We start from the raw sequence: 25,498 nt of genomic DNA, 5'->3' as shown, positions 1-25,498 counted from the left end.
TGCCCGCTCACCTTCACGCATAGCTTACAAGTCAAGAAGGGATCGAAGGCTCAAACAATTTGGCATGATAAAACAATGATTTACATACTATTTTGCTCCTTCGTACTCAGAGGCCTCAGTCAGCTATATTTTCGCTCATTCTCAATTATGATCAGAATATCAAGAATTATCAGACATTTGAGGAAGGCCTGTAACATAAAAGAAAAGGACCAACGGAACCAAACTGAAAACGTGACCCCAGAGTGAAGAGATACGATTCAGGGGACAGAAGAGAGTTATAAAAACATCAGCAATCAGAGAACCAAAAAAGGAGCTTTTGGAAATAAAAATGTAATTTCTAAAACAAGTATTTCATCCAGGGGATGGAAGAGAAAGTAAAAACACAACACAAAACAGCAACCTCCCAAAAGGTAGAACAAAATCCACAAATGTGGAACATATAAAAGAAGGAGAAGAGACAGTAAGAATGGATTCAGAGAGGAGAGCGAGAGGGAGCGGGCGGCAGAGGAGGGAGGGGCACATCTGAAGGAAGAGGGAAGAGGTTGGGAAGCCACTTAGGAGGTCACTGGAAGAAGCAGTTTGGGTGCAGTGAGGTGGCCATCAGCCCATAGCTGGGAAACTACGCAAAGAGACGGGAGAGGAAGCATCTCGGGCAAAATGAGGCTGATGGGAAAAGGCCACTTCTCCTTCTTATAATATCCCCGTGGCAGCCTCTGCTTCAGAGTGACTCAGGACCTCCGAGGAGGGTGTCCCGAGGGAGGGGCAGCGGGTCAGGCTCAGGGATGGAGGATCACCCAGGGCAGGAATGGTGGTCTGAGATGCACTGTGGTGGGGCTGCCTGGAAGGAGGTTTAGGGTGGGGCTGTGTCTCCAGGGATCCTGGGTGTGAGCCCTGAGGGCTGCATTCCAGAGTGCAGATCCGGGGGCTCCATCCTTCCCTTGGACCCGTGGCCTGGAGCTCCTCTCCACACTTCCCACTGCCAGCTCTGCCTGCTCCTCCTGGTAGAGATCCCCTGCCTCCTCATGTGCAAACCCGACCAGGCACGGATCCTTTTCCTTTCCCACGTGCACAGAGATCTTGACACAGTTCCCATCACACACTGTAAGGAATGATACTCCCTTCTCCTAATATGTAAAATGGGGAAGTAGGTGTAGACACAACAGGAAGTGAACGAGAGAGAAACTCAAAGGAGATTCAAACAGCTTCACTCGAATCTTGAAGGAGATTCAGGGCGTTCACTTCTGACCTTGGCTTCAAGTCCTTGAAGGATGTTGGGCACTTGTTATCACTGAGGATGGGAGACAGGACCCTGTGGCTGGCCCCTCCTCTGCTCCTTCTCTTCCTTCCAGGTGAGTGGGGCTGGGGCTTTAAGCAACTGGAATGACCGAGGCTGGGCAGGAAACAGAGAGCATGTGTCCTGAAGGAAGGGGACATGTCAGGGGACATGTCAGGGAACATGGCAGGGCCAATTCATTCATCCAGACACTTATTCGTTAAATAAAAACCAAATTTTTGCTATCTCACAGGTTCTATGTAAGGTGCTGGGAAACCAACCAAAAGGAAAACAAAAAAATGCCCCCCTTTTAAAGACAGTTTTTCAACCCTGGCTGTTCTACACAAACAGATGAACAAACTGATGAGCGAATCCATCCTTGATGAACTTTTAAAGAGCACAGATGCTCAGGTACCAGCTCAGACCCACTGAGTCATGGCGGAGCTCAGGCATCTGGATTGCTTAAAAGCCTCCACAAGTAGTCTTGACTGGCAGCCAGAGCAGAGAAGATTCCTTCCACAGAGCTCAGAGTTCAGGGAGGACGATAGCAGCAAAACCAGGGTGCGACAGGCTCTTGGGGTGTTGCTCAACCCACACATTGCCCTGCCTGAGTTTCTGCCCCGGACAAGCAAAAGACCAGACGTTCTCCCAGTGAAGTTAGCGCAACAGCCAAAACAATGTACAGAGCGGTGTCACCAGGGACTAGGTGTCTATTTCTGGGCTGGATGTCAAGTCCCTGGGGGGCAGCTGGCACTTCATGCTCAGAGAAGACAGGTGCTAGGGAGGCAGGACCATATGGCTGCCCCAGCTCTGCTGCTTCTCATCCTCCCACGTGAGTGCCACTGAGGAACTGGAACCACAGGGCTTGGTGCAGGATGCAGAGAGAGTCTCTTTGGGGAAGAAGGTTATCACGGGAAATAAAGCGACCCCGTTTATTCATCCATTGACTTATTCATCATATATGTAGGAGACAAAACTCTGATAGGGAGATTTGCACGCAGAAAATTTACTGGAGAAACTTGCATGTTATTATGCTCTTAATTTGGAAGTTAACAAGGGTAAGAGGGGTACATGCGTATATTACTCAGCTTGGGCTGTCATAGCAAAATACCCTAGACTGGGTGCCCTAAACAGTAGAAATTTATTTTCTCACAGCTCTGGAGACTGGGAAGTCCAAGATCAGGCTGCCAGCCGATTCGGTTCCTGAGGAAGGCTCTCTTTCTGACTTACATTTCTAAGCGTAATTATCAGTGTCTGCATTATATTTCGTTGTATACTTAATTATTTCCCTAAATGATGGAAGTTAACCTGTTTTCTTTGTTTTTGCTATTATAAATATTATGTAATGAATCTTTGTGCACACATTTTTGTTAGCCTCTCTGATTTTTTCCTGAGGACCAAATCCTATAAACATAATTACTGGAGCAAAGGTCATGAATATTTTTGGTACCTACAACTGCCGTATTGCTTCTGTAAGGGCTGAACCACTTACATTCCCACCAGCAGCTTCTCCCTGTGCCCACCCCCTCACCCGCTTCAGCGATATGTTAACACTTGTTTGGTTTGATACGAGAAAAATGGCGTTGTCTTCAACATATTTTATCAACTAGATTATTTAGATTTAACATTTTGAATTTTATTATCTGCCTGAATTTCCTCTTCGTGACTTGCCTCTTCTTATCTCATCAATTTTCTAAATGGGATCTTAATGTTTTTCTTGTATATACTCTTTATCAAGAGAAAAGATGTTAATTCTTACCTGTATTATTCTTACCTGTAACATTTCTCCCAATTGGTTCTTTGCCTTTTCAGTCTTTTTTTTTTTTTTACTTAAAACAACACAAATTTATTCTCTTACAATTCAGAGATCAGATATCCAAAATGAGTTGTGCTGAGCTAACACCAAGGTGTTGGCAGGACTGCGTTCTTTCTGGAGACTCTAGGAGGGTCTGTTTTCTTGCCGTTTCCAGCTTCTGGAGGCTGCCTACATTCAGTCTTTTTATTGGTATGTCCAAGTGTTACATTTGTATACTCTCAGATTTCTGGCTCCTGTGTGATGTCGTCCATTAATTTTAAGTTTAGAAAAAGTTCTCCCTTTGATCCAGAGATTTTAATAAAGATTCACTTCTATCTTCTTCTAGTTTAAAGAATGATTTGCTGTTTTATGCTGACCTCCCTAATCTCCCTGAATTTACCTATGGAGCTCGCTGAGAGGCGACAGCATCCTGACCCTCCCCTCTCCCACTTAGCTTTTTAGTCTTCTGTGGTGCCTGTGAACTTCTTCAATAGAGCAGGCCTGTTTTTAGGCTATTGACTGTTCTGTTGATATGTTTATCTAGTCTCACTAGATTTCCAAGCTGGTTTCTTTATTATGGCCTGATACTGTTTTAAAGTCTAGCAGGGGGCCGGCCCTGTGGCTTGGCGGTTGAGTGCGCGCGCTCTGCTGCCGGCGGCCCGGGTTCGGATCCCGGGCGCGCACCGACGCACCGCTCCTCTGGCCATGCTGAGGCCGCGTCCCACATACAGCAACTAGAAGGATGTGCAGCTATGACATACAACTGTCTACTGGGGCTTTGGGGGAAAAATAAATAAATAAAATCTTTAAAGTCTAGAAGAGCAAGTCTTTCCTCATTACTTATTTTTAAAATGCTAAAAATTCTCACCTGTTCATCTATTCAAATAATCTCTAGATTACATATATGTATATATTATATATAATATATAGTATTATATATATGTATGTAATATATATACATTTTATATATGTGGATTATATATATGTTCTAAAATAGTTTGCTGGTTTGATTTTGATTGCGCCAAATCTATAAATTCATTTGGGAAGCAGAATGTTTACAATATATCTCATTTTCATTCAGGATCTATATAGTATATGTTTTCTTTTGTTTAAACCTTTTATGTCTCTCAGTAAAATTTCATTGTTTGTGTTTTTACACAAGTCTTGATTGTTTCTCTCAAGGTCATTCCTAGGTACTTAATAGACTCCTATTGCTATATGAATGAGCTGTTTTCTACTTTATTTTTCAGTGTTTATTACTGGTTTATAGGAAAGTCACTGATTTTTATATATTTATTGTTTGTTTAGCCACTCTATTAACTTCAATTCTGAACTAAAACAGTTTTTAATTTAAGATTTTAAAATTGTTTCTCAATATTGTCATTTTTTTTCAATAAGTATAAGTTTTATATGTTTCTGTATCTCGTGACATTGGACAGAACTTGCAGAGTCAGGTTACTGTATATATTGGGAACTCATGTTTGCTCATGATTCAATTGGAATGCCTGTAGTATTTTACTGTTCAGCATAATTGGCTGTTGGTTTATAATATTCATACAAGTTTTCTAAATTGTGGAAAATAACACATGTACAGAAAAGTGCATAAAACATCAATGTCCAGGTTAACACATTATTATAAAATACACACCAATGTCTCACATTAATTGTATTAACTGAAGCTTTTGATAGATAATCTTTATCAGATAAAGGAAGTTCTATGCTTATTTTGCTAAGACTTTTTAAAAAATCCTGAATGAGTGTTGAATTCTGTCAAATACTTTTGTCTGCATCTATTGAGATGATTGTATGATTTTTCTCCTTTCTTCTGTTAATATGGCATACTGTTATTACACTGATTGGTGTTCTAATATCCAAACAATTTTGCATTCTTGGCATGAATCTGACTTGGGGATAATGTGTCACTTTTTTATGTATGCCTGGATTCTGCTCGCTGGTTTTTGTTTTCAGACTTTTGCATTTATGTTCATGAGTGACATTCAGCTGTAATATTTCTCTCTTGCACTGTCCTTGTCAGGTTTTGGCATCAAGATTATGCTAGTTTCATTAAATAGATTTGAGATTACGTCCTCTTTTCCTTTGTTCCACAATTTTTTGTATAAGATGGACATTATTTCTTCCTTAAATGTTTAGTAGATCTCTCCATTGAAGCTGTATAGGCCTGGAGTTTTCTTTTGTGGAATTTTTTAGTAATGCATTTGATTTATTTAAATAGTTCTAGGATTATTCAGGATTTCTATTTCTTTCTGTGCTAATTTTTTTAGGAACTTGTTATTCCATCTAGAATTTCAAATTTATTGGCATAAACTTGTTTATATATCCTTTTATTATCTTATCCCCATATTATTTTATCTTCTTCTTATCTTTTTATATGTGCAGGATCTGTGGTGGTGTCTCCCTTTTCATTCCTGATGTTGATTAGTTAGACCTCCTCTCTTTCTACCATGAATATCTTGTTAGCGGTTTCTTTTAAAACAATTGTTGGCTTTGTTGGTCTTCTGTATTTTCCTTTTATTTCCTACTTCATTAATTTTTGTTCTTTTCTTCGCTATTTCCTTCCTTCTATTTTCTTCTTGTTCTTCTACTACTACTTCTTGTTATTTTTTTGACTTTTGAAATAGATGTTTCACTTATTAAATTTAAGCCCTTTTTTCTTTCCTAATATATACATTTAAAGCTATAAAATGTTGATTCAAGACAGAGTGATATCAGCATCATGGCAGCATAAGAGGTCCCTCCTTTTTGTCCCTGCTTTTTAACAACTAAAATTTGGCATCCGTCAACGAACAGTAGTGCGTCTGTGAGAGCTGTGGCGTCCAGCACCATCCACCAAGGAACTTGGGAGGAGTCTCACCCACTTGTGCGTTGAGAAGTAGGCAGACAGACCTCGCTAGGGGCTGCAGAAGAGCAGGAGCCAGTGAACTGGCCCCCGCACCTCTCAGCCACAGTCAGGGAAAACCTGGAGAGTGCTGACTTGGGCAGACACTCATGGATGACAGAGCCTTTGTACAAATCCAGGATTCTGGAAAAGAGGTCTCAGCATTGCACTGGAACAACAAAAATATGTGTTTGGATGCATGGAGAAGGTAAGAGGAACTTGGCTAGAGCCACCTCGTCCCCAAGGTGGCACAGGATGGGGCTGAACTGGTCAGTGGCAACTTCTCCTATGGTGTCGTAAGAGGTTCGATGGATTCAATCGGAGGCGTAAAAAGGAACTTTCCAACCCAAACGAATGGACTGAATGCACACTTTATTATATAGAGAAGGGTAAAAGTGAAAGTCAGCAAATAGATCCAAATAGGTCAATAAAAAGAAGAGACAACATCAGATCGATCAAAGAGAGAAACATCAGATCAATCGAGAGAGAAACATCAGATTGGGTACTTACAACATCCATGCCCTTACATCGGGGAGAGTCCTTTTAAGTGACACGGCTAGGCGGGAGTGCTGATCGAAAGACGTCCTGGGCAAGGTGTCCCCCCCACAGGCAAGACTCTCATCAGGCCCCAGTTTCCAGCAGCTTATATAGTATGAGTAATTTCCAGAGTAAGCATTTGGTGTCTTCACGTACAAATGGTTATCAGTTGTGTACGTGCATTGAGCTCCACGGATGGCCAGTCCGTCCCGGGCTATGACGCCCGTGGACGTAATCTTATAATCTTACAAGTTGCAACTATCTCTGTGGGAGAAGGGCCAGTTCCCACCACATAGAAAGCTGCTTTATATTTCTTTGTGTGCTGCTGGCTGTAGGTTCATGGACTGGCCAAACATGGCTGTACACATGTCAAGACATATAGGGAAAGGGAGAGCAGTGAGTGAGTGCCTTGCTCCCCAGCTGTGCAGGATGCTGCCTTAGGAACCTGTTTCTCTCCTGCAGCACCAGTGTTGAGGCAGAAGCTCCATGACTGTGGGGAAGGAAGAGATGGAGACAGAGGCAGATGAGAATGTCACAGGGCATTAGAGGGAAGTGGTTCCTGCTGACTGCATTCAGGACTCTGCACGAAGTCAGCTCACAAGCTGCTAGGAAAACCTCACCTGAGAATCCCACCACCTGGACCATGGGTACTCCAAATGTCCCAAGTGCTAAATCCACACCTTCTCCCATTCTGCAGCTGGCTCCTTGTGCATGCTCCCGAGTGCGGTAGTGGTTCCAGTAGAAAGGGAGTGCACTCAGAAAACAGGCTGGTGTCTGAAGAGAAGGGACAAAGCACAAACTTGAACTGTAGTGCCACTTGTGAGAAAACAAAAGAGAGGTTTCAGGCAACCAGCCTGGCGAGTTATAAGATCAAGAGAACACATATGCTTAAGAGATCTGCCCCAAGAGGGAGCAAGAAGCAAGGAGCAGGTACATCCACACAAGACTGGAGAAAGTCCCAGATATAAGCAGGAAAAAGAAACATATCTCCCACTTGAAGGCAACTAGTAAAGATTAGAGGAGATGATGCTACTTCAAATGTGAAAACAGCAACACAAATCTCCAAGGAAACATGACATTGCCAGAAGATGACAATAATCCTCCAGTAACCGAACTCAAAGACATGGATTTTCACAATTTACCTGATAAAGAATTCAAAATGCCTGTTTTGAGGAAATCAATGAGCACAAGAGAACACAGAAAGACAATTAAATGAAATAAGAAAAACAATAAGTGAACAAAATGAGAAATTTAATAAAGAGACGGAAATTATAAAAAAGAAGAAATGAGGGGCCAGCCTGGTGGTGTAGCGGTTAAGTGTGTGCACTCTGCTGCAGCAGCCTAGGGTTCACAGGTTTGGACCCCAGGCACGCACCAACGTAGTGCTTGTCAGGCCATGCTGTGGCGGCATCCCATATAAAGTAGATGAAGATGGGCATGGATGTCAGCCCAGGGCCAATCTTCCTCAACAAAAAGAGGAGGATTGGCAACAGATGTTAGCTCAGGGCTAATCTTCCTCACACACACAAAAATTTAAAAACAAAAAAAGAAGAAATGAATTCTGGAACTCAAGTATTCAATGAATGAAATGAAAAAAAAAATGTAATGGAGAGTATCAACCTCAGAATAGACCAAACAGAAGGTAGACTCAGTGAGCTAGAGGATGGGAACTTTGAAATAACCCAGTGAGAGGAGAACAAAGGAAAAACAATGAAAAAGTGAAGAAAGCCTAGGTGAACTATGGGACTCCATTGAAAGAACAAATATCAGAATCACTGGAGTTCCAGAAGAAGAGAGGGAGAAGTGGGCAGAAAGTTTATTTCAAGAAATAATAGCCAAGAACTTCCCAAACCTAGGCGAGACTTGGACATCCAAGTTCAAGAAGCTAATAGATCACCCCATTATCTCAATCAGTGCAAAACAACCATTTCCAAGACACATTACAATAAGAATGTCAAAAATCTAAGACAGAGAGAGAATCCTAAAATCAGCAAGAGTGAAAAAGATGGTAACCTACAAAGGACCCCCGTTAGGATATCAGCAGATTTCTCAGCAGAAACCCTACAGGCAAGGAGAGAGTGAAATGATGTGTTCAAAGTGTTGAAAGAAAAAAATTGCCAGTGAAGACTACTCTATTTGGCAAAGTTATCCTTCAGAAATGAAGGAGAAATAAAGATATTCCCAGACAAACAAAAGCTAAGGGGATTCATCACCTCTAGACCTGCCTTACAAGAGATGCTGAAAGGAATTCTTCAAGCTGACGTGAAAAGATGCTAACTGGTGACGTGAAAACACTCGAAAATATACAATACAATCAGTGACACTTTTTTTTTTCTGCTGAGGGGGATTCACCCTGAGCTACTAACATCCACTGCCAATCTTCCTCTTTTGGTACGTGAGCCGCCACCACAGTACGGCCACTGACAGACAAGTGGTGTAAGTCCGTGCCTGGGAACCAAACCCGGGCTGCCGATGCAGACCTTGCCGAACTTAACCACTAGGCCACCAGGGCTGGCCCAAGCTGCCACTTGTTATCGTGCTTGAAGTGTTGTTTTTCCCACAGTAAAGAAGCATTTTTCTGTATCCTGATTCTTTCAAAGGTGAGAAAATGAACGAAAGAACAAGAAAAGCACGTTATGAGAAATGCTGCTTCACTCTATAATACCTGCTTTATAGCAAAGCTATAGTATTCAAGACAGTATGGACTGGCATAAGGATAGACAAATGGATCAATGGAACAGAATGGAAAATCCATAAATAACTCACATATTTACTTTTTGACAAGGGAACCAAAGCAATTCAATGGGAAGAAAATGGGATTGTGTGACATGGATTCCATAGTACATGGAGGCCAGTTGGCACCACTGTTTTGGTCAACTTCAAAGGCATTCTTGCCAGGGTGGTTTACTATAGAACCACTAGAAGCCATCAGAGCCACTAGGAACAGCCTCACCACAGCCATGAGATGTGGATGTTTCTGCCGGACCTCCTGAGGTCATTGATACAAAGTCAGGGAAGCGATCATCCTCCTGGGGAAATGGGTCCTCTGGTATTTCCTCCCCATCAGACCAGCATAACAGAGATGGCTGCAAAAGGACATTGGTTGAAATATAAAGTTTTATTGGCTATAGAGAAGGGGAGCGGGTGAATTACAGAAAGCTATTATTGCTCAGTGTCAATATTTTTGTTTCTTTGAGATCTGTAGTTGTGCTCGTAGGTGATTTTCCTGGTGGTTTGACCCAGTAGAATTTTAAAGGACAAAGATCTATCTTGTGGAAGGTGTATTCCTTCCTTGACTGCTATTCAACTCGACAGGCCCTGGGATTTATTGGAGCTATTCGCAATGCAGGAGGCTGTGGCCCTCCCTCAGGGTGGGAGATGATAACAGGTACCCGATTTGTGTTTTCCAGGCTTATCTGCCATCAGGGGTCCAAAAGCAGTGAGCGGCCTGGAGCGGGGATCGTTGACTGCGCAGTGTCGCTATGGCCAAGGGTGGGAGACCTACAAGAAGTGGTGGTGTCGAGGAGCCGATTGGAATCTCTGCAGGATCCTTGTTAAAACCACTGGGTCAGAGCAGATGGTGAAGCAGGGCCGTGTGTCGATCATGGACAATCAGAGAGACCGCGTGTTCACCGTGACCATGGAGGAGCTCAGGCAAGACGATGCGGACACTTACTGGTGTGGGATTGAGAGACCCGGAGTGGACCTGGGGGACACAGTTAAAGTGACCATTGACCCAGGTAAGGGTGTGTACATGTGGATGTGTCTCTTCAGGGCCTGCTCTGTCCTGGTCCCTGAGGTCCCTCTCCAGTGACTTAACCGTCACTCAGAGTGAGCTGTCACAGAGAGTGGTTGAGTCCTAGGAGGGGCTGGGCTTCTCTTAGATGCTCTCGTGGCTTCCGGGGCCTCCTCCAGGAAGGGATCAAGCCTTTCTGGGCACAGTTTTTTTCTCTGCACAGCTCAATGCCTGAGTGTATTGCCCTTAGAGATCAAGGTGATGGTCTCGGTTTCAGTCCATGGGCCAAAGGGACCCCATTCCATGGGACCCAGAGACCCCAATTCCTGCCAGTGCTTTCCTGGGACCTCTGGTGCCCAGGTGTCCCTGCTCTTTGTGGAGTTTGGGCCTGGGACTTCATAGCATCTGTTCCCACTCCTGCTCCCTATCCGATCTCAGGGGGAAAGAGGCCCAGCACAGTCGGGGCTCTGTGGTTAATTCCTGAGGTCTGGAAAGGCCTCCACAGTCAAAGGGCTGTTCCTGGTGCCTGACATCCCATCATGAGCCTTTCACACATCTGGACTTAGTGATGTTCTCTTCCTAAGTCCTTCTAGAATGCAAGCACTCGTGGGAGGGGCAGCTCAGAGGTCGCAGGGCCTCAGTTTGCACGAGTTTATCTGTTGGGCGCTGCTTCTGTTGACCCTTGGACAGGCAGCACCAGCTCACAGCGCACTTGTGGCAAGGAGGGGGCACATGTCAACAGAGCCCCCACCACCCCTGGAACCTGTGAGGCCTGTTACACTGGCAAGGCGCAGCTAGGCCATTGTCTCATGGAATCCTGACAACATTCTTGAGAAGTAACTGTCCCCATTGTGGAAGTTTAATAAGTTGCCCCAAGTAAAGGCTCATCCTGAACCTCATGATTTTGTCCAGGGCTGGTCCTGACCTTAGAGATCACAGATCTTGGGTGCGTTAGCCGCCAGGCAAGCCCCATTCTGGTCCTGTCCTTGCTGGATAAATAAGAGAGGGGGAGGCACTGGTCGAGGCCCTGTCATAAGCAGCAGGAGTGTTTCAAGTCCAGCTGAACTCCAGCTCCTTGTCCTGAGCAATCCTGGGCCCCCTCTAGCCCTCCTAGGGCCTGCTCCATGTCCTCCCTGGACCTTTGCCCAGCCCCACCTGCCTCTGAGGCTGTGCGTCTCCTAGAGGCCAGGGAGATGTGAGTGGTCCAGGCTCTAGACCCCTCCTCACGGGCCTGCTCCAGGCTCCTCAGGCCAGGGCAGCCCTCAGCCCCTAGGCTCAGAGCCACGTGCGGGGCTGCAGGCGGGTTAGCAGGGAGAGTAGTGTGTAATCTGGTCTGTGTGCCCAGCACCAACTACAGTGTCGGACACCACCCCCCCCACCACCACCACCACGTCCACAGCACCAGTCACCCCAGAAGAGACCCAAGTCTCCCCAACTGTGACCAGCCACCCCTCCAACAGCAGGTAAGCCAGCTCTGATACTGCTGTTCCCTGTGCCCACTTGGCCCAAACTGCTCAAATGGGGAGATGCTTTGTGGTCCCAGGTCCCAGCCAGAGCTTGTCTCTGGACCCTCAGGCTCCTTTGGGAGGTTGACGATGCCGGGGGGCTCTTCCCACTTGCTCTCAGGCGGCACAGTGTCCTTGGAGCGCCCCCAGATCCTTCATGCTGGAGCTCATGCAGTTTGTAGGTTTGTTGGTTCATTCATTCATCCGTCCCACCTGCGCTGAGTAACTTCTCCACGGCCGGCACCGTGTCGAGCTTTGGGAACATAGACATGGAGTCTCCCCCATGGAGCTCAGAGATCGAGTGCTCAGTGTGGGACACAGACAAGCAGGCAGTCAGTGTGGATGGCACGGCCAGTGTGTGTGGGCACAGGGGTCGTGGGGAGGCAGGGGTGGCTCTTGGTCCAAATTCTGGGAGAACAGGGAGGGCCTAGGGAAGACCTGTTTCCCCTGATTACTGTTATGGCGAGAAGAGTGATACCGATAGTTCTCATCTCTGTAGCACCTGGCAGCACACAGGGGGCTTTCCTGTCCCTTACCCTGTTAGTTCTTTGACCTGGCCTGCCCTACCTCGTGAGGAGCCACGGGCAGACGCACCTGCTCCCATTTAGCAGAGGGAGAAGCTGAGCCTCGCTCATGCTCCTTAGTGCCCTGCCCAGCCATTGCCAAGGGCACTTTCTAGAAGCTGAGGGGCCCTTTCATTTTCTCCCTTCACTCTCCTTGGCCCTCTTGACTTTGTTTCTAGATCTGCCATGATCTCCTGTTGCTGGGCCTTCCCATAGAATCGCTAGGGGGCATCCCCAATCTTTCTACACCCAGAGAACCCTTTTCCTTCCCCTCTCCCATTTGTCTTCTGTTTTGAAAGTTTCTTTCTACCAAATTGCTCTTCACAAGTAATAGCTAAGGAGTATCCTCATTTTATGAATCAAAGCCATGTGTAAACACCAGTTAGGGTTTTTGATCAGCATGAGATGGATAATTCATTCATTTATTCAAAAATCATTCTTGAGCACCCACTCATGCCCATGACTGTGTTAAGGAATATGAGAGGATACTGTAATGAGCAAAATAATCAAGCTCTCCACCCTCCACGTACTTATACTTGAGAGATAATTAATGTACCAAATAGAGTTAATTAATTAATTGGTTGATGAATATATTCTACAGATTTCTGTTAATAGTGATGAATAAGTCCTTGTATTAGTCAGCTCGGGCTGCCCTAACACAGTACCACAGGCTGGGCGGCTTCAACCACAGACACTAATTTTCACGCAGTTCTGGAGGCCAGAAGTCTGAGATCAAGGTGGTGGCAGGGTTGGTTCCTTTAAGGCCTCTGTCGTTGGCGTGTAGACGGCCCTCTTCTCCCTGCGTCTGCACGTGGTTTCCCCTTCATGTGTGTCTATGTCCTAATCTCTCCTTCTTCTTCTAAGGACACCAGTCCTGTCCCTCCCAGTAGAGCAAGCAAGGGTAAGACCAATAAGAAGTGAGGAAGGAGAGTTTGGGGGAGTGGAGGCCATTGTCAGCCTGGGGTCCCAGGCTTGCCCTCACATAGCTTATGGGAACCCAGGACTTGGGCACAGGAAGAGCTGGGAAGAGGGGGCCTGGGAGGCAGCTTATTTCCTGTCACCATGTCCCTCCCCCAGGTCCCTGCTCAGCAGCGTCCACTTCCTTCTCCTGGTCTTCCTGGAGGTGCCCTTGCTCTTGAGCATGCTCGGTGCTGTCCTCTGGGTGAACAGGCCTCAGAGAAACTCTGGGGGGATGCAGAGTCAGCTCGGTCACGAGAACCAGTAGCTCATCGATGTCTTGTCCAGAAACAAAGACCCTCAAACAGAAGAAAAAGAAGCTTTTATCAGGAAATGGCTGTGGTCAGCAGTGACTGTGGTTCTAGAGGCAACATGGGCCCCTGCTTCAGGAAACAGTCCCCCAGTCCCCAGGAATCTACAGCTGAGATGCCTGGGCCTCTGGGACTCGCTCTGGTTGCCTTCTTCTCTGTAAAGCCCCGGCCATCCTTCTTCCTGAGACCTCCAGTGCAGTAGAAAATACAAGTAGAGACAAATGCCTTGGAGGACATATATAATCTCAAGTCTGTGAGCTACCTGCAATGTTAATGGACTTTCTTTTGCATTCTGTGGGGTTCAGGGCTTCAGCCAACAATGAGTTTCAAACCTCTAGACCCCACGAAAATAGAAAAACTGAACTAAACCCAGGTAATGTGCCAACCACAGTGAAGACCTGAATCCACAAGTGGACAGAAGACTCGGGGATCCCCACCATGATGCACTTTTGCCACTTGTGGGGAAGGAAAGCCTGGCTCCCCTCCTTCCCTCGCCTCCCGGACGCTGCACACCTGAAGATGAGATGGCATCTCATGCCCTCGTTGTCACCATAACCCTTCCTGTTAATACCTCTCAATTTTCTTGCCTCTTTTGAGAGTATTCCGTCTGGCTGCCACTCTCATTTGGGGTACACAGGGAGATAACCCATGCATTTTGGGGACTGCGGAGTAATCCATCAATCAGACGCTGGAGCTGGAACAGATCTGGCAAGTGGGAGCAAGGGGTGGCTGGGGGAGGGATGAGGCTGGGAGACGTCTCCTGATCCTTCCAAAGAGCCCTAGGTAAGATCCCCCGATGTGGATGTAAGCTTTTCCTATGGTTAATTGTGGAGGAAGGGAGTCGGACACCAGGGAGCCACTCTGTAAAGAGACAGGGACAACTGCTTCCTTCCTCTCAAGTTCCTCTCCTGCACTTTTACCTCTGGGCAGCTTCCAGACCAAAACGGGAGGCCGCTAGAGCAGAGGGACAGCCGACCAGGCGCAGGAGAAGCAGCCTCAGCCCAGGCCAGGCGGAGCAGCGTAGGACACGCAGGGGCCGGTCCTCACCGTGCTCAGGCCCTGACACGAGGCCCAGCGGCCCCTCACCTGGACGCCCTCTGTGCTCTGCTTGGGCCCTGGGCCCCGCCGTCATCACCTTAGTTTTAACAGCACATTTAAACTATCTGTTGACTCTGTGCCCTAAAAGATGAGGACTTTAGCTTCTTACCCTTTGCCCACCCTCCTCTTTCCAGCCCTGATTTTGTTAGTATAGTAGTTTTTGAATATATGATATTTGTGTTTGCTTCTGTAAATATTTTCCATGGTCATTTAGTCTTTTTTCTATTTTTAAATATTCATTGCTCACCATGGGTTCTTTTTTTTTCATTATTTAACTTATTCCTTTGTTGGTAAAATTTCATCATGATGTAGTTTTTCTATTTTTAAAGGGCCGTGGGTGCTGTATTTTATAAGTTGTTCTACGCATAAGGACATTTGTTACTGGAATTTTCTTGAAAAATAACAATCCTGGTGCAAAATTCCTGGACCGTCCTGTCTTTTCCTCAGAACGTGTGGATTTTCCCTAACTGTCTTCTGGGATGCGGTGCTGCCGTGGCCTCTGAGGGGAGCCTCTTTCCTTCGTGTACACGATTACTCTTTCTGACTTGATAGCTTTTCTGACATGAGCTCATCTGACTCTATCTGTATCCTTGAAGTTCTGTAACTTTAGAATATTCTAGGTGTGAATCCTCAGTATCAGGTTTTTTCCTGGGACACTGCGTGGGTTTTCCATCGCGGATTGCAAGATCTCTTTATCTCAGGATAGTTTTTAATTCAATTAAATTATTTTTACTTCTGGCCTATTTTTTCTCTTCTTAGAGAACAGCCAGCGTACGTTAGTGGAATCACCTTTCTCTGGCTCCTGTAGCTACGTCTGCCTCTCCAAGCATTTTTCTATCATGTTCCTTTAAACTTCATTTTATGTAATTCCCGAAAGTCGCCAATCTCTGGGTTTCCAGTCATGCGCATCTCTGGGTTGTGCTTCTAGCCCCTGCTTCCTTCTTCCCAGCAGTGTCGGCTCTCTCTCTCCTGTTCCATTTCTTTCCTGAGACCTGCTGCTCGCTTTTCATCTCCGTATTTGGTATCATGCTCTGTTTGTTTATTTAGATAAATCCCATTGTCTATCATTTCCTTGAGACTGAATAGAACTATTCATATGAGCTTATTTTTCTGTTTCTTTGGATCTTTTCCCTCATGAGATATGTTTTATTTGCCTTTTGCTTATTCTTTTCTTTTCTTTTAACCTACAAGCTATTGAAGGTGCTGCTTCTCTTTTGAATAAGAGTTGGTATTTGCCAAAGTGTAGTGTGAGGAGGAGAGGGGGCTGGGAGGGGCTGTGAGCTGGAGCAGGTTTGCGGCCTGGATGTCCCCCTCCCGCCACTGAGGGCAGTGTCCTGTCTGTTCTCAGCGTACACAGAATCACCTGCCTAGTGGCTCTTTGATTTGCAGAGTCACTTTTGCCCCTTCTTCTCCTCTCTCTCCTCATCCCCTGCATCTGCAGCAATCTCCTCTACCTGAGGGTCCAGGTCACATGTGATCAATTTGCCCAGTCTGCCAATCAGATTGCTCAAGATAAAAAATTGACAATACCTATTGTTGGGGTTGGGGTTGGCATTTATTAACATATTTAGAGAAGAGTGTTGTTACAACCTCTTTGATAATCCCATCAAAATTGGAAAAATGCACAGATCTCTAACTCAGCTATTTTATTCATAGGAATTTATCCCACAGGTTTATTCACTAATGTCTATCAAGCCACACATGCACAAATATTCATTACAGAATTGTACGTAGTTGCAAAAAGCTGAAAACAACTTAAGTGTCCATCAAAAGGGAAAGAATTAAGCAAATCATGATATGGATCTTGTTCTGCAGCTTGCCTATGTGCACTTACTGTATTTGGAGAGTCATTCCATATCAACACCTATAGATTTTTGTTTTCATGGCTTTATAATATTCCACGATGTGTACATATCGCTTTTGTGTGTTTTCTTGTATTTCTCTTTCTAAAAGTCCACAAATAAATACAAAAGTTGGCATGTCTGCCCAGTTCTTTGCTAGCTTCGTTCCTCCGCTGTCCTCCAGGTTTAAAATGAGTGTCTGTGGGGTCATTCCTGCTTCCTCCATGACCTTCTATTCCCCTTGAACACGTTGCTCTAAACAAGGAGGATTGCACAGGCCTTTCAGCAGTCCAGAGAACTGTCACCTGCTCAGGTTCGAGGCCGTGTAGATTGGGTCACAGCTGGGGTTGCCAGATGGAGAAGAAAGAAATAAAGCAAAATGCTCGGTTAAATTTGAATTTCAGGTAAATGAAGAGATTTGCAGTGTAACTATGTCCCAAACATTGCATGGAATTCAAGTTTAACTGAGTGTTCCATGTTGTATCTGGCAGATGACTCAGCATCCTCTCCCGGTTTGATCCAGGTTGACAGTATTTAGCAGATAAATAGACTTCACAGTTAGGACAGGGGACCTCCCCATTAAACAAGAAATTCTTTTTTTCTCTATTTTCATTCCCTCCACTCCAACAGAGCACAGTAATGTCTTTGCCTTATTTACCCAGATTTCAAATCTTTCTTAGTATCTCTCAACAGAATTTTATAGAATTTTTTTTACCTGTCTCACATTTTACTTAAGTTAATTCCTAACCTTTTTAATATTTTTCTTTCCCATTGTAAATCCTTTTCCCCACTGAATTGTCTAAGTGGTCCATTGCTGATATATAAAAATTCTATCAATTCGTGTGTATTTCTCTGGAAAAGCCCTACTTACCCAAACCCTTTGGTTTCTTTGTTTGTTTGAAATAGTCCACATTGATTCTCTTTGCTGGGTGAATAAAGAAACACATTAATACTGGCTCATCTCTGCCTCTGAGGATCTCCCTGCATCCCCACGCTGGGATAGGGCCTCTGTGGCCCTGTCTGTCCTTTGTTACAGGCCCAGCACCCTCCACTACAGCCACAGGACAAGGAGCTGGACCATTCAGAGCTCTGTTGATGTTCTTGGACTTAATTTTAAGAATAAGAGCCATTGAAGGGTGTGGTGGTTGTGGTTTTAGTGATCGTTCTGCCTTGAGTATGGGAAATGGACTGGATTTGGGCAAACTGGAAGCAGAGAGAATATTAGGGCGCAGGTGCAGTAACACAGAGGAAATCATAAGCGTACCTGTACTCGGGCAACTGCAGTGGGTATTGAGACGAGGGGACAAATTCAAGAGATATTTGGGAAGCACCATCTGCAGAAATTACTGAATGATTAATCATGGGGCATGTGGGAGAAGAAGGCTTGAAGGGTGACATCTGGGTTTCTGGCCTAGCACTGGTGGGGACGGGGATGCCATGGACTGATCTTGAGAACTCAGGAGAAGGAGCCAGTTGGGAGGAGGAGGGAGAGGAAGAACACAGTTGGGATAGGTTGAGATGCCGATGACACATCGCAGAGGTGATGGCAGGTAGGTGGTTGGATACATAGATCTGAAACTTTGGAGAAATCTGTGAAGAAGTAAGCGACGTGAGAAGACTGATGGTAAATAAGATTGTGGATGCCATGAGACCACACAGTGGAAATAGAGAGAGTAAGAAGAGGCAGCCTAGGATGGAAGTCTCAGGAGTGGACAAAATTCAAGAGGAAGAACATTCCCAAGGTAGATTAAGAGCAGTCAGAGAAATAGGAGAAAAACCTGAAGAATTCAGTCACAGAGAGTGTGGGGTAGTGGAGGAGGGGCTACAAAGAGGTCAAGTCATTTAAGGACTGAGATGTGGATTTGACAAGGCCATCACCGGGGACTCCGAGGAGCTGGGATGGAAGCCATGTTTCAGTGGGCTGAGGAGTGTGACAGTGGGTGGTGCGAAGGTGGAGACAGAGCAGAGTACACACCTTTCTAAGAAGTTTCGGGAGGATTTGTAGGCCAGAAAACGTGAGGTCAAGAGAGGTGTGTAGGGAAATATTTGTGTATCAGTGGGAAACCAGGTATTGTCTAGACTCTGGGGGGCGCCCCTGGATTACCCAATCCCGAGAGTACGGAGGCTGTTTCACAGCTCTGCCTCTATTGGCACGTGGATCTACACAGGTGTCTGTTCTTCGGATTCTCTTTTGAACCAGGTATAACATCTGATTGGTTCCCTCACTGATTAATGAGTTGAATAAAATCTTTCACACATGTTCATTTTTACATCTATGTAGAGAGATGATTTTACCTTTTCTTTGGAAAATCATCCTATCATAGATATTTTACTTTTTTGTTGTTTATTTTTAAGTGGGGGAGAATGTTGAGTTGTTCAAAGGGGGAAGAATCCAGATCTTGTCTGCTTCCTGGGGACATGGGGTGGCTGTCACTCCTACATAGAGGGCTGTCCCCTCTGTAATCACAGTGTTGGCACATTTCTTGTCTCAAAGTCTGGAGCCCGAAAATTGTTCCCCCCTTGTCTGAGAGTCTGTGTTTCTGGACAGGTCGTCATGGGCACAGTGCGCTGCATGGTGGATTCCCCTGGTCAGACTGACTCTGTCTCCCTCCAGGGCCCCTCTGAGGCCTGTTCACCCAGAGGACAGCACCGAGCATGCTCAGGAGCAGGGCCCCTCTAGGAAGACCAGGAGCAGGAAGTGGACGCCACTGGGTAGGGACCTGTGAGGGACACGGTGACGAGCAGGGAGCTGCCTCCTCAGATGTTCCTCTCTTTACCTCTCCCTGTGTTCAGGTCACGTGTCCCCGTAACCCATGTGGCAGGAAGCTTGGGAGGGACAGTGGCCAGGGCAGCCAACCACTGAGGGGGTGCTGTCATCCATCTTTCCAGTTCCTCGCCAGGCCCAACAGTTGGACGGGCTGTGAAAGGGTGTGGGAGGAAGCATGGAGTAGGAAGAGGGCAAAAGGGACCTGGGCAGTCCTGTCCCACAGCAAACTAATTCTCTCTCTCCCCCATTCTCTTACACACACACATACACACACATTCCTCAGGGCTGGGCCGGGGGCATGCTGGTGTTTCTTCATGGCCATGTGACATTCCACAGAGGCTCAATCATGTGATTTTGTGGCTCCTCCCCCCAGGACCTGTGGCTGCACCCCCTCTGGTCCCAGCCCCTCAGCTCTGTGGGTGGGATCTGGTTCCTCCAGGACCTATAGTCCCTTTCTCAAGGGGATGAGAGGAAGATGTTCCACTGTGCAGCCTGGAGCTGCCCCGTGTCCCATGAACCCTCCAGACCCCGCAGGGCCAAGCCAAGCCCTGATCTTTGCAGCAGGGACCTTTGCTCAGCGACTTTGAGTTCCCTGTGGGAGGCCCCTGAAACCCACCCATGAGTCCTCTAGATGCCCCTGGGTCTTTTCTCCCTGCTCCAGGCAGCTGACCTCTCAGCTAGTGGCCTCAGGTCCCTTCCTGCCCAGCTGTGCCCCACCCCTTCCTTGGGCCTCCAATCTACTCTCTGCGGGCTGCCCCTGAGGGCCAGGGGGAGCTTCCGGCAGACAGGGCAAATCCTAAAACCACTCTGTTTTCCTGCCTCTTTCTCTCCCCCACTGCTTCACTTGGAGATCAGTATTGTGTGCTGCTTAAAAGCGTGGGCTCTGGAGCCAGACTCCCTGGGTTTGAAATCTAATTTTGCCGTGTAACTGGCTGGTTGACTTCGGGCAACTTAACCTCGCTGAGCCTCTGTTTGCTCCTATGTAAAGTAGATAATATAATGAGTCTACCAATTTAATAAAATTAAGTGGAATGCAGCACACATGGTTCTTAGCTTAGAGCCTAGCACACAGCGAGTCTTCAATACGTGTTAGTAGCAGCTGCTGCATCTGGCAAGGCAGATGGAAACTCCCAGCCCTGAACGGCTCCCAGGGAGAAACAGAAGGTCAGAGCCTGAGATGAAGAGAGAGGTCAGGATAAGAGCAGAAAGAGGCCCTTTGGGGAAGTTGGGGCAGAAGCGGGAGTCTGGAGAAGGGCCTCTCAGGCCACATGTGTGGGAAGAAGAAATGGAGGGTTCTGAGTGTACAGCAAGACCCTGTCCTGTATGTCCTGGGAGGGCTGGGCCGGGTGGAGGTGCAGAGGCCACGTGGACCCGGGAAGGGAAGCAGGAGGGAGACACAGGGGCCCAGAGCTCCAGCCCAGTAGGGTCTGGCTCCCGAGAGGAGAAGCCGCAGGGGAAGGGTCGCAGGTCCTCAGGCACCTCCCCCCCGAGGTAGGCAACTCTGGGGTGTGTGACAGCAACCCCTCCATGCCTGTGTGCAGTCTGGCAACTTCTTCTGGGGAGGGACGAGTTGCAGCTGGGCTTGTGGCACTCTCTGTGGACAGACACCCATCCGACCCGCAGTCTCTCCTCCTAACTGTCCCCTCCGCACACCAAGCACGGGCTGGGCTTTGAATTGCTCACTGGAGAGGGGGTGGGGGGATGATATGTGGCCAAGGGCTCCCTGAAGCCAGCCTCAGGCCTGGGGGGAGCCAGGTGACTCCTCTCCTGAGCCCGACCACAGCACCTCGCAGGCCAGGGGAAGACATCCCAGACCAGAACACAGGCCTCCAGTGAGCATCACGTGCCCAGCTGCCCCATCCCCACTTCTGCCTTAGCCAGAGAGGGGCCTGGGGCTTCCTCACAGGCATTTTTTGTGGCTCATGCATGTTATGCCACATTATACCAGAAGACACCGCTCCGGAATTTCCCCAAGAGTAAGTGAACACAGGACTGGGTGGAAAATGCAACCCTTTCTGGTCTAAAGACCTAGAAGAGGGCGGCCTGGGTTTCTATTTCTGAAGTAGGGACATCCAAAGCTACAGGCTGGGTTCTGGGCCTTCTCAGAGCTTGGACCATCTCCTGTACTTCTTGAAGGCCAGCCACCTGAGGCCAAGAGGAGGACCACCTCTAAACACTGGGATGCTGAGGGGAGCCAATGCTCCCAAATTTGGGCCATTCAGAGAGGACAGTAGAGGTCACGAGCCACAGCAGCCCTTTTGGGGCCATGAGGACAGAGAGGAATTCTATATCTCAGAACCCAAAAGCCAGCTGTTTCCCTGCTTGTTCTTGGCCGGGACCCCTCTGGCCCAAACTCGCTGTGTTATCATTAGAGACCAGGCCTGACACAGGGACACACACAGACAAGCAAATACAACCACACAGCCTCTCAAGTCACCAATACTCAGAGCTGGACTTGCTGTTTTTCCCTGAGGGCTTCTCAGGTATAAAAATGTGGGTCCTCAGACCTCAGCCCCAGACCTGGAGTGGGAGGGTCTCACCTGGGCAGACAGACACCACCACCTGGACCACAGGGTGAGGACTGAGTCCATCTAGTCCATCCGTCATCCCGTGCATTTCAATCCTGCCCCAGTAAGTTCTCGCATCATCTGCGTGAAGGTTCTCCATGGTCACTGTGAGGTTCAGGGTCTCAGGACGGTCTCTGATGGACACAGGGCCTCTCCTCTGCTTTCTCTCCAGTTTGGTGGTTTCCACAAGTTTCCTATAGGCAACGAGATATGTTGTTCTCTGCACCAGAACTTAGTGTTCATCTTGAATTTCTCCTCATACAGAAACAGCACACTCAGGGGTCCCCCTGTGGTGCCTTCCAGCTTTTTGGGGCCACCAGAAGCTAAAAGCCTGGAAAACATGGACCAGTGTCCTTCCCCTCACCGGACAAGGGAAAGGGTCTTGGTTAGTTCCCAGGAGGCTCCTTTCAACAGCTGGTATGCACCTCCCACTACGAGGATAAAGCGGCCCCTACTTAGTGACGCAGGGTAGCCACTGCTCCCTGCCTTTTATCATTATCTTTATAAATAACATCAAACCTTCATGGACAGCCACTGCATGCCAGGCAGACACACTCAAGTCTCCCTCAGGCATCTCCCGATTTTAGACAAATGGAGCTCGGGAAACCATACAGGTCATTTAATCCGTCCCCTCCACTTTACACATGAGGAAACTGAGGCCAGACAGACGGCCTGCCCCTGATGCAGGCCTTTGCACCCCCCAACCTCAGAGTAACCCTGTCTCCTGGTTGCTGCCTCCTCCAGCTGCAGGGTGACGGCTCCTGAGGAGCCTTCAGGGGACCTGCACCCCAGGTGTCACTGCACCAGGCCCATCTGGGTGGGGAGCTGGGACTCAGGCTTGTATTCTCCTGTCTGCTAGCCTGAGTGGCCCCTGCACCATGGGGGGCACCATGAAGAGGGGACATCTCTGAGCATTCTGTCTTGGAATGAGGAGGAATTCAAGATGTTTAACAAATACTGATGCAGAGAACCATGTCATCAGCCAAGGAAGAAGGCTAAAGACTTTGGGGCAAGAGGCGGTGGCAAGCAGAGGTTGGGTGTCCATCTACGGCCATATTTGGGACTGACCTTCACAGTGACCGTGGAGAACCTCCGTGAGGATGAGGCAGGCATTGACTGGTCTGGGATTAAAACAGGACCGCTTAGACGTGGAAACAATGGGTGACTGGCTCTCCTATCATCCCGGTGATACAGTCGATTTTCCCAGGTAAGTCCCTCTTTTGCTCCATCACCAGGGCTAACTCTCCTGGTCCCTGAGAACAGAACAGCTGGGCCAGAGCTGGGCTTTGATGGCTCTAGACAGACTCTGTGTGTGTGTGTGTGTCTCTGTGTGTGTGTGTGTGTGCGTGTGTGTCTCTCTCTCTCTCTCTGAGATCTTGGCCTCTGCCTCAGGCCTTGACTGAGGTCTTAACAAGCCTGGAGGATTCTGAGTTTTCTGGTTGTGATGGTAGTTGGGCCAGGGGGTGGGGTCCTGAATCCTCAAGGTAAAGTCAGCAGATTTAGCAATTTTACCTAGGTGACCTGTATTTTATGTGGCAGCTCTACCTCAGAGCCAGCAGGACTGTGGGACCCATAGCGCCCCACTCTGAAGGAGTCTCTATTCTTCCCCTGAGCCCATGTTTGGCCCTCCTTGTAGGGGTTGTGGCTTCTGTTAGCAGCCTAATGCCCAGGGTCTCTCACCAGCTGCCCTGGCACTCACGCCCCTGTGTTCTGGTTAACCTCAAGTCTCTAGCACCTGTGCGTGCCCTAGGTTCCTTCCTCAGCCTCTAGTTCTGCTTCTGTTCTTTTTCTGTCCCCTGGGAAACCCCAGGTTCTTATGTTTTCCGGAAGAAGCTCATGTGAAGAACGTGGGCCTGGTGACTTCTGCAGCTGCCGGAAAGGCAGTGCCCAGTGTACCTGTGATGTTTCTGGGCTCCTCCTGCATCCTGCTCCTCCCCTCTTCTCTCGCCCCTGGGACCCTTCATCTGTCAGGAAGGTGCTCTGAGCGGCCCCTGACTCTCCACTTGGGTGGAGGTCAAAGTCAGATGGGCAATCTCACTATTTGATTTTCAGTTTCAAAAAGCTCTCTTATTCTCCGAACATGTCCTTTAAAGTAAATCCTATTTTAGTTTTAGCAAATTAACATCCTCTCTTTTTTTCAAAATATGTCAATTTCATGTTTTAAATTGTTTTAGTTTTTTCCTGCTCCCTGTATTATGTCTGTTCCCTGAGTCCTTTCTTCTGCATACTTTGGTCTTTCCTTTCATGTTGAGACTGCTGTGTCCTCACCAAACCCCATTTCCTGTGCCTCCTGGACACACAGAGATCACTAGTGTCCCCAGCAGGTAAGTGGGGCCTTCAAATATGGAAGCCATGATGGTGACTTCCAGGCTAGGCCCTAAATTCTAACCCCATTCGATCCTCCATGTTTTCCCTCTTGCCCCCCCTGTTGGCGGGATGCTAAGGACCCAGCGGAAGCCCTAGGGGATGGTGATGCCCCAAAAATGAATGATACTGGACCCTAAAACATCTCATGAAAGGCCACTCACCACACACCCACGTTGCGACTCTGTGAGCCAGAAACCAAGCCCTGCTGTGTTAATCCAATGAATACCGTGCTTTGTTAGAGCAGGTAAACTAGCCTAAACGGAGGCTTTTCCCAAACATCCTTAGCAATGTATCAGTAGTAACCAGTGAGAGACAGATAAACCAAGTTGAAGACTCTGTGAGGGCAGAGTTTTCTCAATGGAGTCTCACCCAGCCATCCCCGGATCCAAACTCTTTCTCCATTAAAGTCTCTAGAAAATGAATTCCATCCCGGTCTTTGGCTGGTGGAGGAGGGAATCCAGGAGTCTCACTGCTCCTTGCACAGACTTTCAAATTCCACCCTGGATTCAGCAAATTCCTCCTGTGGTCACTTACATGACCCTGAAAGGGGAGGTTCACTCTCAAGGTCGCATGTGGCAGTTGCCACGTGGCCACAGAGCAGCCTGGGGTGGGGCCGGGGGAGAGGAGCCCCAGTGCCCTGGTCAGGCCTGGGTCTGCCTACAGGGAGGTGTTGCTCCCGGAGCTCGTCCAGCCCCTTCCCCGAGTGTCGTGTTCTGGGTGAAGTCAGAGCCGTGCAGGTGCCTGTACACAGTGGGGAGAGCCCGGGGAGCACCAGCCTCTGTGTTCTTCACTCTCAGCCCCCTCAGCCTCCAGCCCCCAGAGCTCCACAAGGGCACCTGGCCCCTCGTGTCCCTGGCAGTGAGTGCCAGGTGTGCACAATGTTCAGGACACAGCCACCCGGGGAACTGCCAGGGTAAGGGACCCGCTCACGTGGTTCCTCCCCAGACTGAGGCTCCTCATTCATTCATTCATTCATTCATTCCACAATTATTTATGGAGCACCCCCTGCATACCAGGCACTAGGCTAGGCACTGGGTCTACTTCTGTCAGCAAAGCAGAGCAAATCCTTTCCCTTATAAAGCTGACATTCTAGTGAGGGGGACAGTGAGCAAATGAATCAGTAGTAAGTAGCTGATTACAAATGCCGTGAGAAACTTAGTCAAGCAGAACAAAAGGAACAGGGCATCCTGGGGGTGAGGAGGGGTGGGCAGCAAGCAGCACTAATCATGCTGCATTTTGCAAAGGGAGGTAGGGAAGGCCACTCTGATAAGGTGACATTTGTGAC

The 25,498-nt window shown here is 47.7% G+C and overlaps 1 protein-coding gene and 1 pseudogene across 2 annotated transcripts; one reads left to right on the top strand and one right to left on the bottom strand.

Moving 5' to 3' along the window:
- Nucleotides 1-1,226: 1,226 nt before the first annotated feature.
- Nucleotides 1,227-17,542, top strand: CD300LD (CD300 molecule like family member d). Of its 2 annotated transcripts, none has more exons than XM_058561515.1 (4): nucleotides 1,227-1,349; nucleotides 9,912-10,241; nucleotides 11,637-11,700; nucleotides 13,383-17,542. In XM_058561515.1, the coding sequence occupies exons 1-4, from the start codon at nucleotides 1,295-1,297 to the stop codon at nucleotides 13,528-13,530; spliced, it is 597 nt and encodes a 198-aa protein (XP_058417498.1). In that variant the 5' UTR covers nucleotides 1,227-1,294; the 3' UTR covers nucleotides 13,531-17,542. The 2 variants fall into 2 exon arrangements, with proteins under 2 accessions (XP_058417498.1, XP_058417497.1); XM_058561514.1 differs by having other exon boundaries at nucleotides 11,583-11,700.
- A 1,522-nt stretch (nucleotides 17,543-19,064) lies between these two features.
- On the bottom strand, nucleotides 19,065-23,420 carry LOC131417963 (CMRF35-like molecule 6; annotated as a pseudogene).
- Nucleotides 23,421-25,498: the final 2,078 nt, after the last annotated feature.

The sequence above is a fragment of the Diceros bicornis genome, chromosome 18, assembly GCF_020826845.1.
Source record: "Diceros bicornis minor isolate mBicDic1 chromosome 18, mDicBic1.mat.cur, whole genome shotgun sequence".
In the NCBI taxonomy this organism is placed as follows: domain Eukaryota; kingdom Metazoa; phylum Chordata; class Mammalia; order Perissodactyla; family Rhinocerotidae; genus Diceros; species Diceros bicornis.
This window is presented reverse-complemented; position numbering and strand designations above follow the sequence as displayed.